This window comes from Lepus europaeus, chromosome 8 (genome assembly GCF_033115175.1).
Source record: "Lepus europaeus isolate LE1 chromosome 8, mLepTim1.pri, whole genome shotgun sequence".
Taxonomy (NCBI): domain Eukaryota; kingdom Metazoa; phylum Chordata; class Mammalia; order Lagomorpha; family Leporidae; genus Lepus; species Lepus europaeus.
Window position 1 is genome coordinate 29,749,669 of NC_084834.1, and position 24,349 is coordinate 29,774,017.

A 24,349-nucleotide genomic window follows, 5' to 3' on the forward strand; every position below is an offset into this window, starting at 1 on the left:
ATAGGGAGGTTGGTGTCCGCAACCTTTGCATTCCCGTCGTGCCGTGGGGGACCTGCCTTTCATGAGCTCTGGCTCTGGAGAGCTGACATGCAAGGACCAGGATGCAGGGAAGGTGGGCTGGAGTGCACAGAGAAGCCTGGTGCCACGAGGCAGGTGGAAGGACTCAGGCTGTGTGCAATCCTGGTCAGTGAGACCCGCATCCTGGGCCCCTGGCATTGGGCTCACTCTAAGGACCTGCTAAATAGCACCACATTTCCCCCACCTGGATTCTGAACATATTCAGTAATAAAAGAGTAGCTGACAGAAGATTTAAAAAAAAATTATCTTCAGATCAGCACAATGCGTTGGCCGCAGCGGCCATTGGAGGGTGAACCAACGGCAAAAAGGAAGACCTTTCTCTCTGTCTCTCTCTCTCACTATCCACTCTGCCTGTCAAAAAAATTAAATAAATAAATAAATAAATTATATATTGGAGTGAAATGGACATTTTGGGATTTGATGATTGTTTACAGCCCTTGTCTCCACTGTTTTTTTTTTTTTTTCTTCATAGTATTTGTTGAACTCTTTACTTAGTGCAGGGTTAACTTTATGAGTATTAAGCAAACTGAAAATAGATCTTTGTAAAAATTAAGAGTGGGAATGGGAGAGGGAGGAGGAAGAAGGCTTGGAACATGGGCAGGAGGGAGGGTAGGATGGGAAGTATCACTATGTTCCTAAATCTGAATATGGGAAATACGTGAGACTTGTATAACTTAAACACAAATTTAACAATATATTATCAGCCTTTTGGGGTAAGTAAGTTGAAGGTTACGACTTAGTGGCAAGATCCAAAGGAGCTGCACCCGGAGCTACAGAATTAGGCACAGGCAGGGCACAACCAGGGCAGGCCAGGCCTTCTCAAGGCTGCAGACAGAGGATGAAGGAAGCCAACAAGACTTCCTGTCTTCAGCTGTCCTAACCGGAGCAGGGGGATAATATAACCAAGGGTTTACAGGGAGGGTGTGGCATCTTGGAGTTCCCTCCACCTGGAGGGAAACGTCACAGGTGGAGCAGAAATGTTCCCCCCTTAGGAGGCTTAATTTGAGGCCCCAACACTGCTGCTCTGGGGAGATGGGAAAGAGTCTGGAGCACTGGGCCAGGAGCCAGTGCCAACGTTCAGCGCCTTTCTTATTTGCTGCAGCCAGACCTTCATATGTAAAGGGCGCTGCTCTCAAAATAAGATAAGTCTGTGTTTTGTTGGTTGTTTTGAGAGGCAGTGAGATAGAAAGCTCACATTGTCGATTCACTCCCCAAATGCCCACAGTGGTTGTGGTGGGGCCAGGCTGGAGCCAGGAACTCAATCCAGGTCCTCCCTGTGGGTGGCAGGGACTTAACTACCTGAGCCATCATCTGCTGCCGACCAGGGTCTTCATTAGCAGGAAGATGGGATGAGAGCAGAGCAGGACTCTCACCCAGGACCACCCATCTGGGATATAAATGTCCCAGCTGAAGTCTTCATGCCCAGTGTCCACCCAGATAAGTCAGTTTTTCACAGTAAAATTTGGGGCATTCTATTCCATCTAGAATCACTGTTGTTGCTGTCTGGTTCAAGCACCTGCTCTTTGCAAACCCGTCTATGAATGTTCTAGAGGGTACTAGAAGGTGTTTGCCTTGGTTTGAGAGCTTCTAGAACCTGGTGGTTTTCACATCTAATTTTCTCCAAGAGCATTGGTGTTATATTTGTTAAAGAGTCTCTCCCTCATTATCCACCATGCCTATTGAGCATACAGTATTTTTCCACTTGAAGTTAGAGAGCAGAACATTTGTGCAAGTTGAAGGAGATGCATGTATCTGTAGACTTCACTGAGTACAAAATTCGCTGAGCCAGAGAAAAGCAGAAATAGGACTCCTTTCTCTGATCCAAAAAACAGGTAATGGGGAAGATGTGTCCCAAGTGTGGCCACAGCCCAGCCAAGGTCAGACAGCCTGGGCAAGGGGGGCTACAGGCTGCATTACCCATCCAGTCTTGGGTTGTATAGGAGTGTGAAGTTTAAGATTTAGAGCCAACTCAAGTGTCTGTACTTGTGGATAAAGATACAAATATAAGATACAAATATACAAAGGATGAATCTTCTAAGTTTTTTTATTTTATTAAAATAAGCCACAGATATATTGTCCATCATACCATATGAAGATTAAAACACCAGTAATAATAAAAACACCAATAATAATGCTCCAATGTTACTGGAATGAATGCTTTAATTAGTGTTTCTGAAATTGTATTAAGTGTTGCTATTCATATCCTTTTTTTTTTTTTAGCTTTTATTTCTGTTTGAAAGGCAAAGAAATAGAAAAACAGATAGAGAACCTCCATCCACTGGTTCACTCCCCCAGATGCCCACAACAGCCTGAGCTGGGCCAGGCTAAAGCCAGCAGCTAGGAACTCAGTCCCAATCTCCCACCCCAGCAGCGGGGACCCAAGTACTTGAGTTCCCATCTGCTGCCCCCCAGGTACACATTAGCATGAAGCTGGATTAGAAGTGGAGTGACTGGGACTTAGAACCAGGCACTCTGATAGGGGTTACAGGCATCCCAAGCAGTGACTTCACTGCTGCCCCCAAGGCTGCCCCTTTGAGCTCTGACCTGCCCACCTCCTCCATGTGCCTTGGTGGCTCACTGTGTTGCCGGATATGGTGCTGAAGAGCTCGGACCTGCAAGTTTTAAGGAGTGAAGAACCCTGGAACTCCTTGTGACACGTGGGATTTATGGCTGAGAAAGATCCTGTGCAGGCTCTCAGAAAGATGGATGCATTCAGCCTTGTTCCCTGAACAGGGCTCCTGAGCCACTGAAGGTGCATTTCAATCAGAAGAGCTCTTCCTTTGCTTTGCTTTGCTTTGCTTTGCTTTGCTTTGCTTTGCAGAATGAATTGTTTAGGGGCTGGCTTTGTGGCGCAGTGGGTTAAGCCGCCACCTGCCTAGCATCCTTTATGGCCATTGGTTCAAGTCTCAGCTGCTCCACTTCCTATCCAGCTCCCTGCTAATGCATCTGGGAAAACAGCAGAAGATGGCCCAGGGACTTGGGCCCCTGACACCACGTTGAAGACCTGGATGAAGCTTCTGACTCCTGGCTTTGGCCTGGCCCAACCCTGGCTGTGGTGTCCATTGGGGGAATGAACCAGCAGATGGGAGATATACCTGTCTCTGTCTCTCCCTCCCTCTCTCTCTTTCAAATAAATCTTTTTTTTTAAAAAAAAAAAGAGTTAATTGTTTAAAAATGCTTTTTAAAGTTTGAAAATAATTTAATTCAGAAATAGTGAAGGGGCCAGCACTGTGGCGCAGTGGGTTAATCCTCCGCCTGCAGCGCCAGCATCCCATATGGGCACCGGTTCTAGTCCCAGCTGCTCTTCTTCCAGTCCAGCTCTCTGCTATGGCCTGGGAAAGCAGTGGAGGATGGCCCAAGTCCTTGGGCCCCTGCACCCACATGGGAGACCTGGAAGAAGCTCGTGGCTCCTGGCTTCAGATTGGCACAGCTCCAGCCATTGCAGCCAATTATTGGGGAGTGAATCAGTGGATGAAAGACCTTCCTCTCTGTCTCTCCTTCTCACCGTCTGTAACTCTACCTTGCAAACAAATAAATAAAAAATCTTTAAAAAAAAGAAATAGTGAAATAGTAAAGAGGCAGGTGGACTATTTCAAGTTTATTGAAATGATAATATGTAGTAATGCATACAGTGATAACAATGTGCGATGATAATAATTGAATCCTTCCTAATGCCAGCAGCAGTTTCAATGGTTTAGATGGTCTGTTACTCCTCATGATAACTCTTGGATAATTCCCATTGAGTAAGTCAGAAAGCTGAGTTACAAAAAGGTTAAGTAGTTTATCTAAGTTCACCTAAATAATAAGCAAAGATTCAAACTCCATGATTCCTAAGTTTGAGCAAGAGAGTCTGAACTAAGGTGGACACAGATGGGATTCAAGAGGAACTCGGGAGCAAGAATCATCAGGTTGCAGTGGCCAGCTCAGCACAAAGGATGGGGTGGGGTGAGGCATACCGTCAACTGGTTTTAGCTTTAAGGTCAGAAATATAAGGAATCGCGACAGGGCTGGGTATGGGGTGGGGACATCACATCTGCTTTGTGAGCATGGAGAGTTGGTGTTTCAGGGACAGTCAGTGAGGAGGTGGATGAGTAGGTCTGAAACCCAGAAGCGCTTCAGAGCCCACAAGGCACCAGTAGCCCATGACATCCCTGGGTTACAGCGCTACAGATGCTGCTGACTCCTCCCCATGCACCTGCCTGTCTGGGCTTCAGCTGAAGCTGGTAGGTCACTGCTTGTTTCACTGTGTCTGCCTTTCCCTTAGCTAATCCCGGGCCAGGGATGCCTGAGCACCTGCCTTCTCCATGTTCCCAACCCAAAACATTTGTCAAGGCCTATCTCAGATACGTTGCTTCTCCATAAAAGTGTCCTATACTCTGCTCAGATAGACTCACTGTCTCCTTTCAGTTCATGCCCTATCAATGCTGCATGATTGATCATCATCATTGCTATTCCCACAGCTTCATCCCACACCCTAGAGAGGAAGGGCTTAGAGTCAATGAGCTATATCTTGCCTCTGTAAGTTGTGCTTCAGAAATCTTTGCAGATTTCTGGGAACACATTTTCTCTTCTTTTCCAGGGAGTTGGTCCTCAGCCTGCTTGTCTGTAAATATGAAGACACTTTAAGAGTTTGTAGAAAGTGGAATTTAAAATAAGTTAATTGTGTTACAAAAAAATTTTTAATCGATGTATATGAGGGATCTTCTGAACAATTCATGGAAAGTGTCTATTACAAAAAAAGCTATGCATGGATTTCAAATTCCTTTTGAATGAAAATAAACTTAGATTTTAATTCCATTTTTTGCCATAAACATTCTGAATTATGCACATATCTGCTATTCTTACTTTCCCTCTTCCGCTGGAACAAATTTCCCTTAGACAGAGTGACATTCAGTCTCCCCAGCTCACGATGACTTCCTCCTGTCCTCCATCCAGGTGTGCCATCCTACTCTGCAGAGTTTGGATGTTAAGTCACAGCAGGAAGTGGACAGAGGATACCAACAGCAACGATACAAGGAAGTTCTGACTTTGCAGTATCTTACAACACTCTTGTGGTGTGGGGCCCTCAGTCAAGGATTCTTAGCTGAGTTACGGATTGGAGAGTCCCAGGCTTGTGTCATGTGTTTATCCTAAGGATATAGCTCAGCACTCTGCCATCCTTGCCAGTTTTTAGCCAGAGCTCACATGTGGAGATGGTATCAGCACGGAATTGCATTGGTCTTGTCTCCAGGGGGCCCTTTTCAACCAGATGCCTCCTTCTCTCCACGCTGGTATTCAGCTCCCACACGAAGCCTTTTACTTACTTTATTTAATTAAGAGTTTGGTGTATTTGTTCTTTGAATTTTCTCATCTTTTTTTTTTTATTTTGAAGAAAGAGCTAACCAAATAGACGATGAATGATAACATCACAACCATCTTTATTTTATTTTTTAGTTCTGCCTTCAAACCAGATATCGTGCTTCTTGCTGTCCCTATGTCCATAGAGCAGCCTACAGAGCAGACCTTACTGTCTCCATTTTATAGATTGGGAAACCGAGGTTCAGTAATATGAAGCAGTGTGGGTGAGAGTCTCTCAGTTCTTTATTGACGAGTTAATGTTGGAACCCAAATGTGTCCGATTTCAAAGCCAGTGCCTTCTACCTGTGTCTTCTCACTGGCCTCCACTTTTCTACATTTATTCTGGCTTTGTGTAAATCAATATTCATGTCAACCAATCCCTGTTTTCTCTTTTGGCACCAGCCCAAGTATAGCAAAAAGTCGGTACTTGATTTCAAAATAAAATTTTAAGAAATCGTTTTCGTTTCTTTCATTGACTTTTAAAATGATGAAGTTAGCTTTTAAACACTGAGTTATTCCACAGTTAATAGCAAAAGCATAGACAACAGGAAAAAAAAAAAGATACTTTTGAATTGTCTTTTATTTTTTGACTCAACACTGATGGTCTTCATAAAGTCCATAATGTGTTTTCCCTTTGAACACTTTGGAGGACTTCAGGTTTCCCTGTAAGTCTGAGAGTTTGTGTTACATGTGTACTAACTGAACTGTGCATCTGTGTACTCTATCCAGGTTTATCCTCACCTTAGACACCTTCGGTGCTCTAGAACACCTGTATTTTCTTAGCCTCCCACAAGATGTACATTGAACTAGTGCACTCAGATGGAAGAACGACTATTCTTGAGCTCTGCTAGCCAAATTTTCATCTGTAGCACAAGATTCTTTACTTCCGCTCTGAGACGGCCAGGATTTAAGGCAACCTCGCCAGCTGGTAGGCTGGGGACTGACGTGGGCTGTGTGGGGAGAGGACTTACAACCCAGGGAATCGAGAAGACACAGAATTCCAACTTGAGATCCTGCCTCTGTCCTAAGCTGTTTCTCATTCTTTCACAGAACCATCTCTGGCTTCCATGCCAATACATAGAGCTCTTTTTCTGAATGGCCATGTGTGTGGAGGAGTAGTCCCAAGGGTGGAATGCTGGAGATGAACAAAAGTTGTCTGGGTGGATCTTTTGTAAGCACTAGTTACTGAGGAGCCTTTGGGCTTTGTGTGAACATAGCTTACCAAAGGTATTTCTATATGCAACACACTGTATGAGCTCGAAACTTACCTATGTTATATGTGTATTTTAGTTTATCGTTCTGTATTAACTAGGTCCAAGGCAGCATGCTGTTTGTGCCATCTCTGTTTTATCCATTAACCTGGGATGGATTCCCCATATGCTTTGCTAGTAGAGAACCATAGTGCCTGTGGATATAGGCTCAACAAATTTCATACAAAAGTTTTATTTTTAAAAAATATTTTTGGAATGTTTAAATCATGCCCCATTTACTTTAAGCTATTATTTCTCTATATGCTGTAGAAATGTATATGTTTTTTCTTTGCCATGTCTATTATAATACCAGCTGCCTAGACAGAACTTTCTCTAAATTTTTATGAGGAGAAATAATTACAATCTATTTGAAAACTGTGGGGCATTTGCATTTCTCCATAAACTTTAAATTAATTTAGTTTCCATTTTTTCACACTTTTTTTTATCAAAGATTTACTTATTTAAAGGCAGAGTTTACATACATATATAGATAGATGTTAAGAGAGAGAGAGAGAGCAAGAGAGAGTGTTCTTCCATTCACTTGTTCAGTCCCCAAATGCCTACAACCCTGGCTAAAGCTAAGAGCCTAGAATTCCATCTAGGCTCCCAAGAGGGTAGCAAGGGCCCAGGCACTTGGGCCATCCTCTGCTACTTTCCCAGGCCATTATCAGGGAGCTGGGTTGGAAGTGGAGCAGCCAGGACATGAACCTGGGCTCACATGAGATGCTAGCATCACCATCATACCAGTCCCTTGCACACATTCTTGAGTATGTGTACATGTAGTATCCTGATATTGGCAGAACAGACTGTGACTTTTTAAGCTGGGGAGTAAGTTTATCACTGAATTACATTCTTTACTGAAACATTCCACAACTGATTATTCAAAAAGGTTGAATGTGTTAGGTGCTGGTAGCTTATGAACATTTTGAAAAATTGTGCTGTTTATGGCAATTGTCCTCAACTTCGCCAGTTGGAATTAATTTGTCCCCAAAAGGCAGTAATGTGAAATATTTGCTACTCTGAGAGGAACTTCTGTTTAGGGGCTCAGTTTGATGTTCTCATTTCCCCATCCATGAGGTTGGCTTCTGTAAGGCTCCACATCTATTTCTGGCTCTTTGACTTCAGGCCCCCTTGTGGTTGGGTCAGAAAATTGCACTAGTTATCTCCTTGGCTAGAGCTTTGTTGTTTCCGGAACCAGATTCCACAGATCTGCTAACAATAAGTAGCAAGGCTGCTCTCCCATCTCCCTGAGGCTTGTAGTGAGAAGATGGAGAACAGAATTCCCAGCCTGTCTGCAGTTGCCTAATGTATTCATATTTACAAACAACCAAGATTTAGCTTTGTTTATTGCTATTGCTTGACTTTTTGTCATTGATTTCCATTCTTTATTATTTCATTCCTTTTATTTACTTTGGATTTAGTTCCTCTTTTTGCTAACCCCTTAGGATAGAATCAATTTTAAACCTGTCTCTCTTTTTAAAATTTTTTTATTTATTTGAAAGTCAGAGTTACACAGAGAAAGGAGAGGCACAGGAGAGGTCCTCCGTCAGGGGTTCACTCCCCAGTTGGCCCCAAGGGCCAGAGCTGCACCCATCCGAAGCCAGGAGCTTCTTCCGGGTCTCCCACGTGAGTACAGGGGTCCAAGGACTTGGGCCATCTTCCACTGCTTTCCCAGGCCACAGCAGAGAGCTGGTTTGGAAGCTGAGCAGCCGGTTCTTGAACCAGTGCCCATATAGGATGCCGGCACTGCAGGCAGTGGCTTTACTTGCTGTACCACAGCACCAGCCCCCTTTCCTAATACAAGCATTTTAGTGTACTTCTAAAAGTTTGTGCAAAACGGAATTAAAATATAAGTTTATTTTGCTATAAGTTTTTTTGAAATCCATATACTTTTTTTTATAATATGCATTTCCATGAGCTTTTTGGAGATCCTTTCTATAAGGCTGATAAACTTGCACTAGATACTGCTTTAACTATATCCCACACATTTAATATATTGAGATATTGTTGTCATTTAGGTTGAAATATTCAGTCATTTCCCTTATGATTTCTTTGAGCCATAAATCATTTGCTTAATTTTCAAAAATATGTGGTTCTGCTAGCTATGTTTTTGTTACCGATTTCTAGTTTAATTCCTTTGTGGACAGAAAGCATTATGCATGATTTCAGTCCTTTTGAAGCTTGAGAGTTGTTTCACAGCTGGGGCTATGTTCTGTCTCGGTGAATATCCCACATGCTCTTGAACATGTGTATTGCACAGTGGCATAACTAGAGTGTTAATTAAAAAGGTGTTTGCAGTATTCAAATTTTTTATATCTGTACTGATTTTTTTCTACATAGTAATTGTTTTGACTACTGAGAAAGAAGTAGTTAAAATTCCAATTATGATTTTGAATATATCTTTTTTATTTTTGTTTTGCCAGTCTTCACCTGAAGCTCTGCTGTTGGACCCCTAAAAATTATGAATTTTTATTTGTTAATTTGATCAATATAAATGAATTTTTAGATCTTTGATAGTACTCATGGTCTTAATGTCTTCCCTTCTAATTTTAATATAGTCACATCAACTTTCTTATGCTTACTGTTTGTATTATATATTGTTTTTCCACCTTTTAACTTTTACCTGTTGATGCCTTTCTATTTAAAATGCATTTTAGCACAAACTTGGATCTTGCTTTTTTTTGATTCAGTCTACCAAGTTTGACTTTTAATTGGAGTATTTAGATCATTTATATTTATTGTAATTTTTACTCTACTTAGATGTATCTTTTGCCTTGTTAGTTGTTTTCTTTTTTCCCCTGTGTTGTTTACCTGTTTCTCCTTTCCATCTTTTCTATTTTGAGAATTTTTGAATTACCATTTTATACCTCTGTTGTCTCTGAAGATACAGTTCTTGATGCAGTTCTTCCAGTGCTTGCTCCATTGCAGTGTTTCTCATCTACATGTGTCAGAATTAGGGTTATATAAAAAAAATACACATTTCTAGGTATCATCCTAGAATTTCTGAGTTCCTAGGTTAAATTTCTGGTAATTTTTTTCTTGATGTTAATGTCGTTGGTGCAGGGGCCATGCTTTGAGAACTTTGCTGTAGAGATTCTAAGATGTACTCTTATCAAAGTCTAACTTGAATTAATTTACATCACTTCAAGGATAATGTAAGAAATTTACAGTCATATTGCAGAATTATATAAATCCTGTTTAAGTACCTATTGACAGATACCTTGTATGTACCTTTTGTAAACCTCATAATACATTATTTTTTGCTTTAAAGCCATTTGACTACTAAAGGAATTAAGAAAAAATGCTTTTAATTTTTTCCATTTTCTTTAAAGATTTTTATTTATTTATCTGAGAGGTAGAGTTACACACAGTGAGAGGTAGAGAAGAGAGGAAGGTCTTCCGTCCGTTGGTTCACTCCCCAGATGGCTGCAACAGCCAGAGCTGCGCAGATCCGAAGCCAGGAGCCAGGTGCTTTTATCCAGTCTCCCATGTGGGTGCAAGGGCCCAAGGACTTGGGCCATCTTCTACTGCTTTCCCAGGCCACAACAGAGAGCTGGATTGGAAGAGGAGCAGCCGGGACTAGAACCGGTACCCAAATGGGATGCTGGCGCCACTGGCGGAGGATTAACCTACAGCGCCACAGCGCCAGCCCCAATTTTTTTCCATATTTTTAAGTTCTTTCCTATTTGGCGTCATTTCTCTTCAGCATGAAGAACTCCTTTTTTCATTTTTTTTAATGTTATTCTGCTAGCAGAAATTATCTTAGTGTTAATTTATGTAAAAACAGCTTTATTTCACTGTTATTTTGAAAAATATTTTCATTAGCTATAGACTTTTTGGTTGATGGTCTTTAAAAATGTCTTTAAATTGTCTTCTGACCTTAAGTGTTTGGATTTATGAAACAGTTACTACCTTTCCCTTGTTCTTCAGTATGTAATGTAATTCCCCCTCCCCCATCCCCATCCCTATCCCCAGCTGCTTTTGAGAATGTTCTCTTTGTGTATTAGCAATTTATACTTTACCTCAGTGGTTTTCTTTGTATTTATTCTTTTTGAATTTTTTAAAATATTAAATTCAAAAATACTTGGGATTTTTTTTGGTGTGTTTATTTATTTTAGCTATTTTCTCAATCCCCTTCTGGAATTTCTACCTCATGTAAATCAAATTGCTAGTGCAGCTTCTTGGCCACTGAGGCCTCACTCATTTATTTTTAAATGGCTTTGCCTTCTTTGTTTCAGTTAGGATGATTTCTGTTTACATTTATTTAACTATTTGATTCATTCTTGTTCTGAATCCAATATATCGTTAATTCTAACGAGTGAATATTTTACTTTATGAGCATTGCTTACTTACTAGATTACCATTTGCTTGTTTTATGTTTTTCTTTTTACAGCTTCAAGGCTATCAGCCCACATTTCTTTACCCTTTTAATCATTGTTCCTTGTACATTCTAAAATATCATCTTAAAAATTGTTAGCTGCTAATTCTAGATAATTGCTGAATCTTTGTACTGCTTTTTCTGCTGACTTTGGCTTACATGTTTCTGTTTTTACGTATTTGTAATAGTTATCATTGTGCTGTGGGCCTTCCAGAGAGCCTGGATTCTGTTATATTTCTCTGAAGGTATTGAGTTTTGATCTAGGAGTCAATTAAATCACTGAGAGGTCACCATGAACTTGTAGAGCCTTTGCTTTTTGCTTTTTTTAGGATGGGTCTATTTTGATCTTCCCTTAATCCTGGGTATAGTGTTTCTTCCTGTGGCATGAACCTTCTGGAATTTTAATGGAAAGGCTGAGGTGTTTATTAAAACTTTCCAATTTAATGGGATTCAAGCCCTGTCGACCTTTGGGGGGCAGCAGCTGAAACATCTGAGCATTTTTTCCAGCCTTCAGCCTCTGGTGTCTTAGAACCGTTCAAGCATCAGCCAAAAATTTGAGGGGGGTTGCTAGGTGGATTTGTCTCCTTCTACTCACCTCCCACCAACATTCACCTTTCTAGAATTTCCGCTTCCAGCTTCTACCTCTCTGGCAACCCAAGAGTCTGTTTTCTGCCTTCTTATTATTCATTTATTTATTTATTTTAAAGGCAGAATTAGAAGGTGAGGCAGAGAGAGAAGAGAGATCTTCCATCTTTTGGTTCACTCTCCAAATGGCCACAACAACCAAGGCTGGGCCAGGCCAAAGCCAGAAGCCTAGATCTCCATCCAGGTCTCCCACTTGGATAGCAGAGGCCCAAGGAATTGGGCCATCTTCCCCTGCTTTCCCAGGTGCGTTAGCAGGCAGCTGGATGGGAAGCAGAGCAGCTGGGACTTGACTTGGCTTCCATATGGGATCCCAACACTGCAGACAGAGGCTTAGCCTTCCGTGCCACAGGCGGAGGCTTAACCCAATTCGCCACAACACTGGTGCCGGTTCTCTGGCTTCTTAGTCCAGTGAGACAGGCTTTCTGCTGGTTCTCTACCCCCTCGTCTCCACATAGAGCACAAGCCCCTTGGGAAAAAGCCATTCGAACCAGTCTAGGGCAAGTCTCCATTTTCAAGATTCTGTTTTCCCTACTTCTTCCCGACAATGGCCACTCCCCATTGCCTTCATGTCTTCCTCCCCACCCCTTTGGTTAGTGAGCCAGTATATAATCATCTAGGGCCAAGGGTATCTGATTTGAGCTGTTCTACCATTAGTAGAACTAGAGTTCTCACAGTGGACCTGTATCGTAGGTGAAAAATAAAACTTTGTTCCACACTGAGATTTTTTTAATGTGACTGTACATTCTGGCTGGTCTGCAACTCCTCATTTCTGTAGAGGCCATCTCTGAGAGCTTCCAAGTGTGCAGTAACTGTGTCCCCTACTTCCGTCCTACCTGCCTATTACATAACCTTCAGATTAATGTTTCTAAAGCAAAACTCTGAGCACTCAGTAAGCAGCGATCTGCAGAGAAATCCCCATGTCTCTAGAATGAAATCTGAGTTCCTTGGCTGTCACCTAAGGCCCCCACACTGGTCCCCAGCATTCTGATTGTCTGCCCTATTATAGTAGAAAATCACTTACCCAAAAACCTTTAAGATGTAACTTGTTCTGGACTAGCTAACTTAACACTACTACGGGAGCAAAGTATCTTAAAAGGACATGATCAAAGGGTTCTTAAGTCTTCTAGATGCAACCTCCTGTGGTTCTGTTGTATTTATTACTGTTACAGTTTTTCTGTGAGTTAAGGGATGTGACATACATTGCATAATCGTATAAGTGCAATTTAAATTTTTGAAATTGAGGCAAATGTTGTGGTGCAGCAGGTTAAGCTGCCACTTGGGATTCCTGCATCCATATCAAAGTGCCTGGCTCAGGTCCCAGCTACTCCACTTTCTATCCAGCTTCCTGCTAATGTGTACCCTGGCAGGCAGCAGCTGTTGGCTAAAGTACTTGGGTCCCTGGTACCAATGTGGGAGCCCTGATGGAGTACCTGGCTCCTGACTTCCACCTGGCCCAGCCACTGATGTTGCAGGTGTTTGGGGAGGGAATCATCAGATGGGAGATCATTTGATCAATAGATCTCCCTCCCCCTCCCCCCCCCTCCCCCTCTTTCTCCCACTTCTTTCAAATACAAAATAAAAACTTTTATAAGTACTGCAAAATATTCTCTAAAAGTTTAACCTTTAAAGTGTATACAACCAAAAATATAGATGACAGAATTTTCTGAAAGTTGTTATGACATATCTGTACAGTCTCTTCGAAATCATCAATCCTATTTGTGGAAAATGAAATGTTGTAATGGGAAAGAAATTATTCTACAGTTGTTACCATAATGTGGATTTTTAAAGGGTATTCATTAAAAAACAACCATCTCTAGAACAACTTCAACCTCGGCATGTCTCTGTTTTTGAACCCCTTGAAGAGAAAATCTTTCTATATGTATATGACAATGACTATTTCTTAACACATTCATGCCTACAATCTAAACAGCTTAGTTACTGTTATCATACATTCACAAATGTGCAAAGGACCCCAGACTACATCAGACCAACCCCTGTTGCCAATGTTTTATGGCATTGTACAACATGGAAGGGTCCCCATAAATACTTGTTGAATTGAAACAGCATTGCATTTAGTTATTTCTTTGGACTTCAAAGTTTGTTCAACTCAGTGTGAGTTAAGGATGAGGTCTGTGGTTTTATATCTAATCTCAAAACATGCAAGAGACACATTGATACTGGTGCCAGTAGAAAAAATTTCCAGTAGAATAAATGTGCTTCACCCAAAGAACGTTCCTTTGCTCTTTGTTCCCAAAGAGTACTTGCAGAGTGTTACGGGACCTCCAGTAAATTATAGTGAAACTTGGGGTTTAGAAAAACCTAGGCATTGAGCCTTTGCAATACTCAGACCATCTGAATTCTGCTTCCAACTCTACCCTTTTAGGGAGAAGTTAGCCTACCAATTCTCACGTGAGTGTCTCCTTGTGAACAATAATAATAGTCGCCTCACCGACTTTGTAAAGTTGTTGTAAGGCTTAAATAAGACAATTCTCCAGTGGGACCTTAACATTTTTGCTTTAAAAGTGGGGATGTCTTCTCTGAGTTATTGTACAGCATCATAAAACATTACAGAAATAATTTACCCTCTTTCCCAGGCATATTGGTTATAGTCGTATAATTACTTACATCTACCTATATTCATTCAGAGCCTTCAATTTTTTTTTAAAAAAAAAGCATAAATTATTATGGTAGAATTTCATTTCTTCACTTTGATATGGGTTTCCCTATTGTATTACTGTTGTTTTATTGTTAATTTTATTACTGAGGTTTGCTACAATGTTACAGAGCAGGTGCTCTAGATTAAATTATTGAATTATATGAAGTGACACGCATTAGTTTTATGGAGTATTGACCATAATTAGTAGTTTTCCACTAAGGGGACACAATGGGACTGGGCAGAGAGAATGCTTTAGTCCATTCACTGTGTTACAGGAACTGTGAGACTCCCTCTGTCCTTTGCGTATTTTCAGTGACTCTGACTCGGTCCTCAGACCTCTTCCTTTTGCCATCTGTGCTCACCCACTGTGTATTCTCACCCAGTCTTATGACTTAGCAACCATAGCTGATTGCATCTCCTGCCCAGACCTGGGGAGTCTAGTTCTCCATACTTCACAGGGATACCTGTCAGCCGTCTCAGATGCAACATGTCCTAGACTGAGCTGGGGTAATTCTCCGTCAACCACAGGGTCCTCTGGTCTTCCCCATTTTAATTAATGGCAGCTCCATTTTGCAGGTGTACAGCCCACAAATCTCAGTGCCTCTTAACTCTCTTTTTCCTCTGATCAAACGGCATACCCTAGCAGCCCTTCACATTACATCTGCACTCTGACCACTCGCCCAACCCACTTCCCTTTCTCCTGGGGGTCATAATGACAGCCTCCTTCCCCTGCTCTCCCTGCCTCTGTCCTTAGTCCACTGCCGTGCTTTCAACACAACAGAGTGATCCTGTTCAGTAAAAATCGCATCAAGTGACTTCTGCTTAAAACTCAAATCTGGTAGCTTCCATCTCGCCTCCTCTGAGGCCCTTGCTATATGTACTGTGAAATTTCTACACCCTCGTCCACCTCCACTATGTTAAATCCCTCTCCCTTCGCTTTTTCTCCCCAACACTATGGCTTTCTAACATTTTATACATTATATCTACTTACCTTGCCTATTGTCTCTTTCTCCCAAAATAGAAAACTAACAAGAACTGAATCTTTGTCTTGTGCATTGCTGTATCTCCAGTGATTCTACTAGTGCCTGGGACCTAGTAGACGTCCAGCAAATATTTTGAATAAAAAAATGAATAGCAGAGCTAGGCCACAGATTTCATATTTTGATGCTACTTTCTAAGCTAATGCTGTACCTGCATTGTGGGTATTTTTTTAGCTCCAGATTGCTGTGCATAATGAAACAAAACATTTCCTATTGTATAATTTGAAAGTCTTCCCAGTGAAATCATATATGTCAATGATGGGCAGGCATAGTAGCTTAAGAAGTCACTGCAGAGCCTTTGTGTGCAATGGTGATGTATTAGTGTCTGAGGGAAGATTGCACCAATGCAGAAATCCATACAGTGATCAACAAAATCCAAACCATGAGAATGTAACTCTACTTATAGGAAAAGCTCTGTAGAATCAAATGTAGGGCTATCATGTGCAATCAGAAGTCTCAGCTGCATGGAGCTGACCATACCCTTGTCTAGATTATCTGTAAATCACATCCCCCTCCCATATTTTCAAAGCACCTGGTTCATTTGTAAATGTTACTTATCTATTTATTCATTTTTTTCCACATGAAAGGCAGAGCTGAGCCAGAGAGAGAGAGGGAGAAACAGAAGCAGAAAATGAGAGATCTTGCATCGGCTAGTTTAGTCCCCAGATGCTTATAACAGCCAGGGCTAGGCCAGGCCAAAGCCAAGAGCCTAGAAATCCATCTGAGTTTCTCACATGGGTGGCTGTGACACAAGCACTTGGCATCATCCTCTATCTCCCCAGTGTGCATTAGCTGGAAGCTGGGTCAGAAGCAGAGAAGCTAGGATGTGACCCTGCACTTTGATGTGGGGTGTGGGCGTGCCAAGTGGCAGCTCTTGCCCTGCCTTTTATGTTTTTGAAGAGATTTTCAGGATTAAGAAATAGGAAGTTTCATATGCTGGTTATGTGAATTTATGTTTTACACTAGTATAACAGTCATTTATATTAACAATTGCTTTTTATTATTAATTTAGGGCAACACAACTATTTATGCGCTGGAAGAAATGATTGCATCATTGATAAGATTCGGCGAAAGAATTGTCCTGCCTGCAGACTTCAGAAATGTCTCCAAGCTGGAATGAACTTAGGAGGTAAGTTTTGTGTTTTTATTTTAATAAAAATTTTCTGTGTACTGTAACTCCACCAGGATATACATACTTCCAAAACTGAAGCTGAAGCCATCATGGAGCAAAGGTTCCTGCAAATCATAGAAGTTCTGTTTTCATACTAAAACGCTTTAGGAGAAAACTATTTCTTAGCAACAACTGAAAAGAGGTATATTGTATGGCTGTCGTCTAGTGAACCAAATTGTAAGCCCAAGTTTGCTCAGTTTCAAGAACTAGGCACTTAGCCAAAACCAAAAGCCAAAGCTCTTTTAATTGTCATTGTCTGTTCAGAAATAAGACCTATATGTGATTTTTTAAAAAGTCCCAAATTTTCGATTCTGTGAATAGTATGGTGAAATTGGCACAGCTGCATTAACATGGGCTGTAAATCATAATCCAGAGCCTATGTGTCCTTGATGAATGTTGAGGATGAAAACACAGATTGTCGTGTAAGTAGTACCTGGGATGGGATGCGATGGTATCCTTTGTGTATATATAAACCGGCCGAAAATAGGACCTTGCGCAAATATGTCGTCCTTTCATACGTTTCACAATGGACAAGGAAGTGACTTTCATGACTGCTCATAATTACCTTCGGTGGAAAGGAGCAAAACGCTTCAGAGGGTTACGTTACGTTTTTGACAATACGGTGTCAATTTCACACAACACGGTTTGTTCGACATCATTATCTCCACCATTGGAGACTGACATGACGTCTCTCAAAGCCTGGATTATCTTGGCCAGTAGTGGGTCTGGAAGTGTTATGCTTTCCTCCTCCTGAGGACTTCTTATTGCATCATTTTAGGTATGCTAAGCAGAGGTCCCTTTTAAGATCTGTCATGTTTATGAGATCTTCCTTGTCTTTGTTCACAAATTTGTGAATAATCCATGCATTCATGACACACATATTAATTATTCAAGTGAACACTGGCCAATACCATTTTTTTTTACCTCTAATAGAAGCAGAATATTTGGAAATCAACCAATCCTGTTTATCCACACCACCATTGACCTTGTTTCCTTTTTTCATTATTGAACTTTGCCAAATACTTCCACTGTATCATAGTTCATTCCAACAGTGACGTGGGTATTAAGCTATTTTACCCTGAGAATTTCATTATGTGTATCAAATCTGTGATGGTACGATCCTCTTGCTTGTTTTTTCATCAGTATTGTCCATTTTAGAAAACACTTCCCTGTTTTCCCTCATGATGCCTGTAACTTGGAATCCAATATTTTGAAGATATACAAGCAAATCATAACCAATGAATAGACTGTCAGGAAAACAGTCTGATTGTGGATGCTCTACCACTTGTGTAACTGTCTCACTCTCAAGCACACAGGTCACAACTTGTCAACAAATAACCACCATAGGCAGCACATCAGTGTTTATCAGGCAGCAGTGCAGTGTATACCACTATGCAGTAGACATCGTCCCAGTGTCGTAGTTATACGACAGCTACTTTAGAACATTGATAATTTGGAATACGGTGCACTCTTTGAAATAAAATGACAACATGGTTTTAGAAAATCCTCTCATGAATGCTTTTCTTATTACATTGCAGCTATATACATAATCTTTAGTTGAACAGTTAGTAAAACTAATTTTTGCAGAAGAGTGTATCAGTTTCACAATGAATTTTAACATTTTCAAGTGCTCTAATCATTCACCAATTACTCTTCACAAAAGAATAGAATTCTAAAAACATAGTAGTTATTTCAAAGTTACTATAAATTGTATATTTTTTGTTGGTATCCTAAGTATAGGATAATGGGATATAATGGGTTAACCAGATAGGAATATATTTCTAACTTTCAAGGTAAATGTAATAAAAGAAGACCTGTATGAAAAAAAACGCTTTCAAATGTTATGTTCACCAAAAGAGGGGAGAGAGTAAGAGAACAGAACCTAATGCAAAAGGGTTTAATATCCATGGATGAGAAGACTCAACATCCTAAAGGTATACGTTTTCCCTAGGGTAGTTTGTAAATATAACACAATCCTAAGAAAAATAAGAACTAATCATTCTAAGTGCCTAAATAGCCAGAAAAATTCTATAAAAGACAAATAATGTGGGGAACTTGCCTTACCAGAGAGTAAAACAAACTGTCTTACTACAGTAATTAAAATATTCTGTGGTGTATGTTTGTCAGGCACATCAACATAAAAATCTAAGAATAAATCCAAGTAATAAGAGAGTTTTGTATGTAATAAAGCTAACATTTCAGATCGGTAGGGAAGAGATAGATTATCCAATAAAAGTATTGTGACAACTGGCTACCCATCTGGAAAACAAACCAAGTTGCGTCTAGACTCTTACTACACACCAAAATAAATTCTGGTGCTACACAGATTTAAATTTTGAAAAATAACCACAGAAGTACTGAAAGAAAGCCTGGACTTTTTTATTCTAAGTCTAGAAGACCTTTCTAAGTATGAAATAAAGCCAGAAGATATGCAAGTAAAATATTGAGAAAATCAACCCTACTTACAAATCAGATATTCAGTAAATAACTGGTGGGAAACACCTGTAACTTACAAAGGACTGGGTTCTGTCATCTATGAAGGCTTCCTACAGTTCCATAAGAAAAAGAAAGCAACTCTGTAGAAAAAGTGATTAATATGAACAGAACGTTCACATATAAAAGCAATTGATTCTCAAAACACATAACAGGACTCTGTAATCAAAGCAAGAGGAATTAAAAATGTAATAAAGTTTTTTTACAGATTAGCAAAAAATAGACCATTCTGATAAGATTGTTTGAGAGTGTAGAAATAAAGTCAAACTCAGTGGTGATGTCATGCATTTTTGGTGAGAGTACAAATTGGTACAACCGTATGGAAGACAATTTAGTTAGTTCAATAAAATGTTACAAGACACATACCCCCTTGACTCAGCAATTCCATTTTTAGGAATTTAAGTATATTCTTGCCATGTAAGAAATGATATGTACATAAAATATTCATTTTAGCATTGTTAAATATTCATTTGTTCAGGAATGATTAAATAAATATACCCTTTGATATTAATAAAAATAAATGGAAATGTATATGTCACCAATGTGAACTGATCTTCAATGTATTGTATAGCAAAAAAAAAAGTTGCAAAATCCTATATGCTGAATGTTTTGAGTTGTATATCTATTTTAGAAAAAGAACATATATAGAAGATTCCAAAATGATACACAAGAAACTGACAGTAGTGGCTATCCCAATAGAGAGGACTTGATGGGGATGGGTAGCAAACTAATTATAATCATTCGCTTCTTTGCCTTTGAATTTCTCATTGTACTGTGAGCATGTGTTGTGTACACAAAAGCTCTGAACTGTTGACATTCTGGGCCAGAGAGTTCTTTGTTGTAGAGGAGGGCCCTGGGCAGGGTAGCATGTTTATCAACATCCCTTACCTAGTGAATGCCAGTTGCAATCCACTCTCCCCCAGTAGTAACAACTAAAAATATCTCGACACTATGCCAGATGTCCCCTGGGGGGCATTGAGATCATTGGTTTAGCAATAACAGAAAATAATAGTAAACACAATTTAAGTGGTCAGTATCACTTTCTGCTTTATTATATGCCCCATCAAGGCAGGAATTTTGTCCCCCTCTCCTCCCCCCTGATCATTGCTTTGTCCCCAGGAACTAGTACAGTGCCTGGCACACGGGTGTTAAATAACGAATAAACACCTGTTGAGTAGCTATTCAATAGTTCTTCAGTTGGCTGTTTGTTGAATGAATAACTGGCGTTTTTGAGAGATTGTTGTGCTCTAACCACTGTAATGCCAAAAGGACCCTTCTTTCAACCCCTTGAAGGTTTGATAATTTGAGTTTATAAAACACACTGACAACTGACAGGTTAGCAAGAGAAAAAGCATACACATTTGCTAACCTGCAAGCACAAGGGAGCACCCAAGGCATGAAACCTGAAGACAGGCAGCTGCTTAGAACTTAACTACCCTCTTCCAGGGGAGAAGAAGTGAGGCGAGTAGGCAATTTTAGAGGAAGAGCAAATCATCTCAGGGACAGAGAACAGACAATGGCCTGGCACAGAGTTTGTCTTGGTTTTGAATGTGCTGTTTGTCTCTCTTTCCTGTGATGACTATTCCATGGCTAATGATTTCTCAGGGAGAGAATCAAAGTCCATTGTGTCCCCTTTGGGCAGATCCAGTGTTCAGCAGATGTAGAGGGATTTCAGGGGAAGACCCTCCCTGTGCCTTGGAAGAGAAAAAGGAACAAGACGCTGGAGGGGTGGCGGGGCAGGAGGAGGTCAGAGAGGCGTGACTATGAAGCCACATCTGGGTCCCCAGTGCTGAGCTTGCCAAGGCGCCATCCTTTGGGTCCCAATGTCTGAGCCTATTACTATGCCTGTTATACAAGTGAGTGAGTATAGGTTCAGAGAGGTTAAAGAGCTGGCCCAGGGTCACAAAGCTAGAGGAGTCGGGTGGGCAAAACCAGAACCCAGTCTCTGTTGTTGGCACCAAAACCCATACTCAGCATGGCAGAGTAGCCACTGTGTGGCCAGGCCCAGATGGCAGCTGTGGCGCACAGGTGTTTTATTACCTACATCTGTAATTACCTGTAAGTGAGGTTTGGCACAGCTCAGGATAACAAAATTCACATAATTTGTTGTTGGTGTCTGTGCTTGCAGGATAGGGATTGTGGTTTTCAGCAGAAATGGTACTAGAAAGAAGGCATACTTAAAAGCTTAAGGCCATTGAAAATAGTCAAAAACAGGCCTAGGAGAAACTAATATTTATAGAATCTACATTTTATTTAGGTTCGAGTTTTGATTTAACCACTTCTTGTTCCATGTTAAATAAATAACTTCCATTAATTGCTCAGTTGAGGTAATGCACATTACGCTTTTTTCTTTTGTAATTTTTTTTGAAGCCTTGCTTTCAGTTTCAGTTTAGGAAAAAGACAAGCAATTTTGTGCTATTGAAAAATACATAATGTGAAATTTAACCTTTAATGGAAGAAGCCATTTCTAAAATTAAATTATGAGCTAAATTAAAGCCTCTTCTGAGGAGGTATGGCGGATGAGAGTATAACGTCCTACTTGGAAAACCATTCCTTTTAGCAAATAATTATGACCCCAAGGAACAAAATCCAAAGCACTTCCTGTACTACCTGTTGACTGTGGAATCCTAACCATGTCCCCAAAGTGGCCTCACCCTTATAAAGTGGAAGGAAAAAAGGCAGAAGAGTGTGTAGATCTGTACTTCCCAGAAATCAAAGCTATGAAATGTACCTCTTCCCTTTTCTCTGGACCCACTCACTCCCTCCTACACGTACTATTCCTTTTCTTTAAAATCCTGCTGGGCTTTCAGCTACATGCAAAGGAAAATACAGCAGAAGATGTGAGAATGTCAACAGAGAGACTGAAAGGAAAATAACAGCTCTTTTGGCCCCAAGCTGAGCCTGCCATTCTTTCTACAGCCCCTATTACCAGATCTAAAAAAGTCATGATTCTATAAACCAGAGACTGTGCTGCTTGAACAGTCTTCTCCAAAGGAATTAATCACCTCACTTTCACATGCCAGTGTTGGAGACAGCGATCTATATATGTCTTTTAGAGTTTCTCCTAAAATATATGAAGCATAGCGCTAAAGCTAACCGGTCTCCAGGCCAAAAATGAGTCTTTCGCAGTGTTTTCTAGCTTGACTGCACTCTGGCCATAGAATGTAATGGTCATAGTAGAGATTATTCCAGTCCTTCCATTTTACAGATGAGAAACTTAGGGTTCAAGATCATGTCATTAGAGACCAGAAGAATGCAACGCAAAGCTCTTAATTCAGCCTGCCTTCCTCTCTTCCTAACCGCCTGCCCCCATATCTTTTCATAGATATGCTCAGCTCTCCTCTTTCACATTCCCTTAATGAAGACTCTAAACTATTAAAATCTTGCTTCCTGTAGCCTTCAAAATGTTGAGTTTGCAAGCCACAGGATATCTCTAAGCTGGTTCCGAACCAGTGCTGGTTCCAACTGACTTCCAACTCAGATATGAAGCTTTCCTTAATCCGAGAAATCCTTGTGTTCATTTAGCAGGCACCTTTAAATGTGGCTGTAAAGGGTCCACCTGCCCCGCTTGGAATGGGACAGGCCATGTGGAATGAGACCAGAGGCTCAGCCACAGCCAGGGGTTGCAGCAGCAGACAGCACGGTTGCTGTTTGGGGGATAGAGAGAAGGCAGCTAGGTGACAAAGTTAAGAAAATGTCATGTTAATACTGGGAACTGTTCAAAGAAACTCATACTCTTGTGCATTACTGATAAGAATGGAACCAAAGCAAGAAAGATACTTAATTTGGAATCCATCCACATAATGCAGACTTAACTGGCCAATAAAATGATGGCTGTGAAAATTTATAACCACATGGAAGACTTTCTGAAGAAAGTAATAATAAAAATTAGTATGCAAAATTATTTAGGTTACCTTTTCAGTAATTTTGCTTGTGTCAAGAGATTGGTAGAAACATTAGGATACCGAAAACGTTCGTTAGTGAAAGAAGATTAGGAATACGCTTCCTTTAATCTCTTTCCTAGTTCATTAATAATATGAGCACATTTTATAGTAAAATGTAAAGAAAATAGAATGCAGAACTATGAAGAGTCCTAAGTACAGAATTTTGAAATGAGTAGAAGAGATGCATGAGACTGAGCTGAAGAGGTGAGGAATGAAACATGCAGAGGAGTTATAGCTGAAGGGAGCGAGAGGAAAAAGGACTGGAGACATCTAGTCACTGTGAAATACTTCAAAAACCAAAATGGAGAAATTAACATGGGCAGGAAATAGGAGACATAGAGGCCAAACAACAACAGACTTTGACAGACACTCCAAACCCTGAGAGAGAAAGAGAGAGAGAGAGAGAGAGAGAGAGAGTGTTTTACTTAAGGAAATCGCTTCCCCTGCCAGCAGCTTTGCAACTAGTGGACACGGTCACCTGCAAAACTCACATGCAGAGGAGGCCTGATGAGAAAAACCACAGAATCAGCGCCAGTGAGAGAGTAGGTTTAATATCTGGAATTCAGTAAGAAAAATGAGCTTTCTATCTGTAGGGGTCTCACGAGGCAGCATATGCAGTAGTTGTGGAGGTTTGCAAAGCCCAAGTGTACTGAGTTTTATGGAGAGATGCTATTCCCCATGTTTTTTTCTTGCCATTCCTCTTGCTTATAGACAATAAGAATTTCAATAGGAGTTTCAAACAGTAACATAAATGAGGAAATGACATAGTTTTATATGTCAGTTAAAAGTATGTGTTTGAAGGCGGGCTCTCTCCTAGCAGTTGACAACAGCAGCTAAGATGCCCAAGCTCCATGCTAGGCTCCTACTCCTGACTCCAGCTTCCTGCTAAAGCAGGCCCTAAATGGCAGCAGTGATGGCTCAAGGTAGTTGGGTCCCTGCCATCCATGTGGAAGACCTGGTTTCAGCTTCCAGCTCCTGACTTGAGCCTTGGCCCAGCCCTGGGCTGTCATGAGCATTTTGGGGAGTGAGCCAGCAGATGGGGGAATGCCTTCCTGCCTCCCTCCCTCCCTCCCTCTCTCTCTCAAATAAAGAAGTAAAAAAAAAATTAAGATTTATTTGAAGGAGATACATAGAGTGAAGGAAGGACAGAGAGGTCTTCCGTCTGCTGGTTCACTCCCCAGCTGGCCTCAATGGCTGGGGTCAGGCCAGGCCAAAGCCAAGAAGCTAAAAACTCCTTCTGGGTCTCCCTTGTGGGTGCAGGGGCCCAAGCACTTGGGCCGTCTTCAGCTGTTTTTCCCAGACCATTAGCAGGGAGCTGGATCAGAAATGGAGCAGCCAGGATATGAATCAATACCTG

At 40.9% G+C, this 24,349-nt stretch overlaps 1 protein-coding gene across 2 annotated transcripts in view; it reads left to right on the plus strand.

Annotated features, from left to right (window-relative positions):
* The window catches only part of NR3C2 (nuclear receptor subfamily 3 group C member 2), a 375,998-nt gene that overhangs the window by 242,522 nt on the left and 109,127 nt on the right, over positions 1 to 24,349 (plus strand). For both annotated transcript variants that reach the window (XM_062199517.1, XM_062199518.1), the window contains exon 3: positions 16,397 to 16,513. In XM_062199517.1, coding sequence (XP_062055501.1) covers positions 16,397 to 16,513 — 117 coding nt within the window. The remainder of the gene's footprint in view (positions 1 to 16,396; positions 16,514 to 24,349) is intronic.